The sequence below is a fragment of the Ochlerotatus camptorhynchus genome, unplaced genomic scaffold (genome assembly GCF_037179485.1).
Source record: "Ochlerotatus camptorhynchus isolate MF236.1 unplaced genomic scaffold, CSIRO-AGI_Acam_v1.1 ptg000379l, whole genome shotgun sequence".
Taxonomy (NCBI): domain Eukaryota; kingdom Metazoa; phylum Arthropoda; class Insecta; order Diptera; family Culicidae; genus Ochlerotatus; species Ochlerotatus camptorhynchus.
Genome location: NW_027040867.1, coordinates 756112 through 764181, shown reverse-complemented (window position 1 = coordinate 764181; position 8070 = coordinate 756112). Strand labels below are relative to the sequence as shown.

The 8070-nt window shown below is 44.7% G+C and overlaps 1 protein-coding gene across 5 annotated transcripts in view; it reads right to left on the bottom strand.

The window, feature by feature from the left end:
- Positions 1–368: 368 nt before the first annotated feature.
- LOC135710353 (uncharacterized) overlaps positions 369–8070 on the bottom strand; it is a 444976-nt gene continuing 437274 nt past the window's right edge. For 4 of the 5 annotated variants that reach the window (XM_065232897.1, XM_065232896.1, XM_065232894.1 and 1 more), the window contains exons 10-13: positions 1635–1724; positions 1352–1525; positions 992–1105; positions 369–825 (exon numbers count right to left, since the gene is read on the bottom strand). In XM_065232897.1, the coding sequence (XP_065088969.1) occupies positions 628–825; positions 992–1105; positions 1352–1525; positions 1635–1724 (576 nt within the window). In that variant the 3' untranslated portion in view covers positions 369–627. The remainder of the gene's footprint in view (positions 826–991; positions 1106–1351; positions 1526–1634; positions 1725–8070) is intronic. The other variant, XM_065232898.1, reaches the window with a different exon arrangement.

Genomic DNA, 8070 nt, shown 5'->3' with positions numbered 1-8070 from the left:
CGATGCTCCACAGTTCTTGACGAAAGACGGTGGAATACGGTCCGGGCGAGAGAGAGTGAGAATAGCGTCTTGACTGAAAATGAGCTGCTGCAGGTGAATGTCGTATCTTGGTAGCTGATCAATGTATTGCTGCGGTGGAGGAGTTTGATCGGGTTCGAAGACACTTCGGAAAAAGTCAGAGAGAATTGCTCAAATATACGGATTACTTTATCACCATGCGACACATTACCATACCAAACATTTTAATCGAAAGTTTAGAATCATTTATAGAGAAACGATTGTAAGTGTGACGAAGGAATATTCCTAGCATCAATAATATAGAAAGGATTTCTTCCAAACTCATTACAAGTACAAAAATCGTTAAACAATTTAGTTTCTTGCTATTATTGCATGCCAGCTAACGTACAAAATATTCCGCATCAACACAATCCAGTAATTAATCGCTACTAAGAAAGCTGATCCACCTACTGAATCATTACAGAACGAAACGCTAAAGACAATCGAACAGAGGATACATAATAATGTATGTTTGTAAGTGAACTGTAAGCATTCGCTATGCGTAGAATGGAAACAGCTTTGAGGCATGTTTATTTACGATGCAGGTACCTAAGCAGCGATTAACAACTATCAAGTTTTGTTTTCATTGGTCTGATTATTTGTTATGCTGGCATCGGCAGCCTCCGCCGGGCTGCTACTGACCATATCGCTCGGTTCAACAGGGCGCTCGGGAATATCGTTCAGAACGTGGGCTCGAGCCTGTTTGGCCAGTTCCGCTTTGTAGTGCTCCGCATCCGCCTCCGTTATCGAATCACGACGATCAGTTTCCTGTAAACCAATTTGCGAGGGAAAAAAAAAGTTTAGATTGGCTAATGTTTCGAATGATGCTTCTGTTAGTTAGTTCCATCCGTGTATTTCGGTGATGCAATTTCATGCAAAAACATTCACATCAGCATGCAACGGACACAGTAAAGGGGATTTTATTCGTGTTTACCCGCAGATAATTGCGCAGATCCAGATCAGCATCGTGACTGCTGGCCTTTATCACCAGAATGCCACTTTGGTGATGCTTTTTCCGTTGTCGGGTCAAAACCGACGGTTGTCCAACCTATTTGCACTCAAGGAAACAGGAAAGCTTTAAAATCACTCTGCACATTCAGCGTAAACTGTGAACAACTATGAAGCATTTCAAAGGAATAGTTGGCACTATTGCAAACATTCAAGTATAAACAGAAAATCCGAAGCTTACACAAATAAAAAAAAAATATAATTCAATTTTAGATGGCTATCCCTCCCGAAAAGCAACCAAATCACAAGCATTCCATTGATTTACCACCAGCCACACGAAACTCACCTCGTCGACCACGGCACTGAGCATCGGTTGGGATATATTCTTGGAAGGATTCAAGCGCGGAGCACTGTCGGCCCGTTTGGAGTTCAGTGACTGATCCGATGCTTTCCCATCTTTCCGCAGCTGCGGATGCGGTGCCTTGTGACTGATCTCAAGTGCCGATTTGAGCAGATCCACCTGTAAAATTCAGTTGAGACGAAATGGAAGTCAACTTAGATAATTTCAAAAACAATGCTGGACGGATTCTCAGAAGGATTGTTTTGTTACATTCAAAATTGTTGCCTACCTTGGAAGCACTGCCACCACCCTTGGGAGCCTTGACGTATTCAATGTTGTAGCTGCTACGTCTTCTGGAGAAGGCATCGCTCATGTCACCCTGTAAATAAATAGATTTGAATGTCTTTTATCAATAAGTCACTGATGAAATGTGAGTATCTTTTCCATTCTAGGAAAATTAGAGTTTCCCGTTCTGTGAATAACGGACGGCCTATACTCTGAAAACATAAAACTGCTTGTTTTTTGGTTTGGACCTGAAACTTGAAGCAATCGATCAGAGGATAAGAGTCGCAGCCGTTTTTAGTTGTGGTTTGTGTTTCTGCAGAAACAATCGATTTTACTGTTAGGTAATAATATCAGTGTAATGGAGTGTGCAAGGAAAAATACGGCTAAGGTTCGATTTGGTGATCAAACAAGATTCGATACACAAATTGTTACCTTTTTTGGCGAGAATATGGAAAAAATCCGGAACAGGTTTCTCATCTATCAAGTATTTCCAATAAAACATTGAGAAAAATGCGTCTGAAATAGTTTTCCTATTTTGCGGAAGAAAGTAAGTACGATGAAAGAAATTTCAAAGTTGAATAGTTTGAAAACTTTAAATCGAATCTTGAAATTTTTCAAATTCTCAAGGCTCACCTCAAGCTGAACATTGCAATAGGTCCTAAGTAACATTGATTGATTCTCTTCGTATATCCAATAAGGTGAAATAACGTGCCTATGGTTACTTGGGTAGTTTCAGCATTTATTTAGTTGCATGATTTTGACGTAGAACTACGTCTTTGTCGACTATACTGGGGTGCAAGTCAAAAAATATGTGTGGTGAAGGAGTGTTAGGTTTTGAACGCTTGTAACTTTGTCATTTATAGATGAAATTAAAATCCAAATACGCCAATCGATAGGATATTACATTACAAACCTGTTGAAATAAATATTTTTCCAATTTTTCTGTAATTAAACTTTTGAAAATGTACAAATGGTAATTTTATCACTGATTTCATGAAATAAGCCTTTTTCCCAAACCCAGTCATCATAAACGAATACCACTTGGTTGCACATCATTCTGCTTGAACCTGAAAAGATATAAAACAGCGCTGCTGTCATGCTTTTGCTCATCAATCATTCATTCTCTGCTTGTCCGTCAAGCAGTACAGTCCGGTATTTGCTCGCTCTGTCGAGTTGTTAGATAGTTATTCCAAACGTTTATTCGCGTCGTCAGTAGTGTCGGTCGCATCGTGTGATGGGAAGACAGCGCTCCCGGAGCAGGCTCCGTGAGAAAGCGGAAAAGAACAGTGGTGAGTGTAGCACGAGTGTACCTATTTCAAATAGGTACGCTACTCTTCCCACCGATGTTGGGAATACCACCTCCGCCACGGTGAAGCGATCCAAGAAGAGGAAGAAAAACCAAGGCCAGTCCGATGGTGCGAGTGGACGTGATGACGTAACAGCAACGAACGCCAGCGACATCGGTGATTTCGGCGACACCATCGACAACGAAAATTCTGCCGGCCCGAGTGCGGCAAAAGTGAAGCTACCTCCATTGGTGGTAAAAAATGCTCATCTTAATGAGCTCATCACGGATCTAGCGACGCTGGGCGTTAAAGCCGAATACAAGTTGGGCAGAGTCGGCACCAAGGTGGTGCTCCGTACCAAAGCGGAGTATGACTTGGTCATCGCCCACATGAGGACTTCCAAGGTGGAATTCTTCACCCACGACATTCCCGGTGAGAAACCATTCAAGGTCGTCATCAGGGGCCTACCAAACTTCGACCCGAAGTTTATCGAAGCTGAAATCAGGGACCGGTACAAGCTGGCCCCAAGTGCCGTCTATCGGATGACAAGAAGAGACGAGAATGTGAAGGCGTATCCGGATTGCCTTTTCCTGGTACACTTCCAGAAGGGAACGGTGACGCTCAACGCGCTGAAAGCCATCCGCTCCATCAATTGCATCATCGTCCGCTGGGAGCCATACCGTGGCGGCCATCGCGATGTGACTCAGTGCCAACGGTGTCTGAACTTTGGACACGGCACCCGCAACTGTAACATTAAGCCACGCTGCGGCAATTGCGCTCAAGACCACGCCACTTCCGACTGCCCTGCGGATGAAGCCGTGGCGTTAAAATGCGCCAACTGTGGTGGTGCTCACCAAGGTTCCGACAGACAGTGCTCCAAACGCGAGGACTTCAAACGCATCCGAAAACAGGCGGCAGTTAACAACCAACCAGGACGCAAGAAGGACAAAGTCCCGGCATTTCGGACGGAGGATTTCCCGCCTCTTCGTGCTCCTCAGCAAAGGCAAGCGAATTCGCGGGTGCATTCCGCTCAAGCAACTTCTGGTGATTCTGCTGGCCAAAGCTCTCCATCCCCCCCTGGATTCTGGAGACAACCACCAGCGCAAAACAACAACCCCGATCTGTTTTCAGCGGATGAACTGATGTAAATTTTCGTCAACATGACCGGTGCTCTACGTAAGTGCCGCAATAAGCCCGAACAGATCCAAGTGCTCGGTAAGTTCATCATCCAGTATGGTGTCTAAACCGCTAACCATCGCTACTTGGAACGCTTGCTCTGTAAGAGCAAAACAGATTGAGCTTGCCGACTTCCTCCGCAAGCATAGCATCGACGTGGTTCTTCTAACCGAGACCCACCTAAAGTCCGGTGACAGCTTCTGGTTGCCTGGCCACAACATTATCCGGCTTGATCGCACCAGCTCCAGGGGGGTGGTGTAGCGGTCATCGTCAGAAAGGGAATCAAGTTTTGCACTCTGCCCCACATCCGCACTTCTATCATCGAGGCCATTAGTGTGGAGGTGGAATCACCAACTGGAAACGTCCGGTTCATCGCTGTTTACTGCCCACGCCAGTGTACCGCAAGCAACGGATTAGGAATCCAATTCAAGAAGGACCTGACCGCCATCACCCGTACTAGCTCCCGATTCATCGTTGGGGGCGACCTGAACGCCCGCCATGAAGCTTGGAGGAACTACCAGAGGAACCGGAACGGATGTCTATTGTTCGACCACGCACAACATGGTCTGTACACTGTGCAATTTCCCGACGAACCAACTTTCATCTCTCCAGCGGGAAATCCCTCCACGCTGGACTTTTTCCTGTCAAACATCGGACTATCCAAGCCGGAGACGCACAACGATCTCAGCTCCGACCACCAACCGGTGGTGACTGAAGTCGGTGTCAATGTGGTACCTGCTAGAAGCTGCCTGCGTAAAGACTACCACCATGTCAACTGGGTGCAGTACGGACGAATGGTGGACAGCAACATCGATGAAAATCCACTACTCAACACCGTAGATGACATCGACCGGACGTTGGAAGGGCTCCAACAGGCCATATCCATGGCTGACGAGGCATACGTTCGACAAGTTCCTGTGAGGGGTAAGTTTGTTGCTATTGATTTCCACACCCAATTACTGATTCGGTTGAGAAATGTTCGTAGACGGCAGTTTCAGAGGACTGGAGATCTGGGCAAAAAACGTGAAATGGCCGATCTGAATAGGCAGATTGGTTCCAGAATGGACTCACTCCGAAATGAAAGTTTCGGGCGTGTTGTCCAGAATCTGGATGACCGCTCCAGACCATTCTGGAAGGTAGCCAAGGTCCTGAAAAATCATCCCAAACCCGTTCCACCTCTAAAAGTCGAAAATGATGACGATCGGCTTTTAATTACCCCACAGGAGAAAGCAAATGCGATCGGCGAGCATGTCGCTTCATCGCATTTGCTTGGCTCGACTATCCAAAGTCCGCTCGATGATCAGGTTGCGCAATGCGTTCAAAACCTGGATACCTCCCCTTGTGTCGTGCCTCCGGCGGATATGATTACAGTACAACAAATTTGCTCAGCGCTGAAATGCACCAAGAACATGAAGGCTCCCGGGTTTGACGGTATATTCAACTTGATCTTGAAGAGACTCAGCATGAAAGTGCAGTCTCTTCTAACCGCTATCTTCAACAGATGTTTGGAACTGCACTACTTTCCAAGCATCTGGAAAGTAGCAAAAATCATACCGATCCGCAAACCCGGTAAGGATCCAACATTGTCTTCAAGCTACAGACCAATCAGCCTCCTTTCAGCGCTGAGCAAATTGTTCGAGAAACTCATTCTCAATCGTTTCCTCAAGTTTGTCGAGGAAAGCAACATTCTCCTTCCGGAACAGTTTGGATTCAGAAAGGGACACTCCACCAATCATCAGCTAGTACGGGTGATGAATAACATCCGAAGTAACAAAGCTGTATCCAAGTCCACAGCCATGGCCTTGTTAGACGTTGAAAAGGCGTTTGACAATGTTTGGCATGATGGACTTGTGTACAAGCTTTGTAACTTCAACTTTCCTTTACATCTTATTAAAATCACCCGTAACTACCTCCAGCAAAGGTCTTTTAAGGTATCGTTGAATGGTTGTCTCTCAGACACGTTTTCGATCCCAGCAGGAGTCCCGCAAGGTAGTCTGCTGGGCCCCTTGCTTTACAGCATTTACACTTCCGACATTCCTCCCCTCGGTGACGGTTGCGTGTTTTTCCTGTTCGCAGATGATACCGCAATAGCCGTCAAAGGAAGGATGCCTCGCGAAATAACGAACAAACTTCAACGATGCCTTAACGCCTTTGCTGATTATGCCACCACGTGGAAAATCAAAATCAATGCCTCCAAAACACAAGCGATCATGTTCCTCCATCGGCAATCGCCCAAACTGAAACCGGCTCCATCTTGTACTGTAATCATGGATGGCACAAGGGTTGAGTGGTCCGCCGAAGTAACCTATCTCGGGATGTTGTTCGATGAAAAGCTCCTCTTCCGTTCGCATGTAGAGAAAACAGTAGTCAAGTGTTCTGCCTTGGTTAGGTGTCTGTATCCGCTGATTTGCCGCAGATCCCGCCTCTCAAGGGTGAACAAACTGGCCGTCTACAAACAAATCATAGCACCTGCGATCCTCTACGCAGCTCCGGTGTGGGAATCATGTGCACAGACTCACAGGAACAAAATTCAGGTCGCACAGAATAGAGTGCTGAGGATGGTTCTTGATCGTCCTGTCGACACTAGAATAACAAATTTACACGAAGAGGCAGGAATTGCCAAAATAGATTCAAGAATTAACGAAATTAAGACTAAATTTGCAAAAAAATGTAATTTATCAGAACATGCTTTGATAAGCAATTTGTATATAGTAGGTTAGGTGTATATAGTAGTTGTAGGCAGGGTTACTTCCACTCACTTGCTATAAAAAAATGTTTTTCGGAATTATGAAATCATGAAATAGTATAATGCTAATTAGTACTTGTAAGTTACAAGAAGAGGTCATGAAGTATATGTTTGACACATAAAATCTGTCAATATTGCTTTCAGTGCGTCACAATCAGCGATTTTACGACTCGTGAGCGCTCACTCTGAGTGAACGCTCACGAATCATATGATCGCTGATTGTGACGCTCTGAAAGCAAAATTGACAGGTTTTATGAGTCAAACACATACTTAACCCCCGCTTCTTGTTACTTACTAGTACAACATATCATTATAACATCTAATGATTGCATAATTCCGAAAAATATTTTTTTATAGCAAGTGAGTGGAAGCAACCCTGGTTGTAGGTTAGTTGTAGTTGTAAATAGTAGTTATAAGTAGTCTCCTTTTTTCCAATTCAAATCAAACCAATCCCACCAAGGTGGTCATACTTTAAAATAGGCCTGATAGGACTAGGAACTGTAAATAATAATTAAAATCTCAAATGAACTAAAGTTGAAAAGACGCATCTGTGTCACTTGAAAAATTCATCAATGTAAACCACACAAACACAAGAAATAAAGATCATTTTAAGTCAAAAAAAAAAAAAAAAAGTGCTTTTGCTCATTGTCGCATCGGACGGCGTGGCGCTTGGTCCTGCAGTAATCAGCGACTTAAGGTGGATCACGGCGTGACCACAATGAGGAAAAGCAAAAATGTAAACGCTCCGCCCTTCACAACAATCTCTCGCCCCCCCCCCTCAACAACCTCTCGCCCCTTTAACAACCTCTCCTACCCCCCCCCCACCATCAAACCTCTCCTACCCTTCTCTCCACTATCAAACCCTTCCTACCCCCCCCCCTCCCAAATACCACTCCTAACCCCCCCCCCCTCAAATACCTATCCTAAACCCCCCCCTCAAATACCTCTCCTAAACCCCCCCACCCAACAAAAAATAACCCGAAAGCGAGACAGACTTTGACGATCCCTTTTTCCGGGAAATAAATTTTAAACATACCACAATCATTAGTAAAACTAAGTTTTACTAAATTCGAACAAAAAATTGCTTTGAAGACATGTTTGAAGACATACAGTTGGTGAATTACACACAACTGACGGTAAAACATATCTGGTGCCTCTATATATGCAATTATATTAACATCCAAAGTCCATCCTATTTTACATATTCTTCACAAAAGAAACTTTCTGCTCCG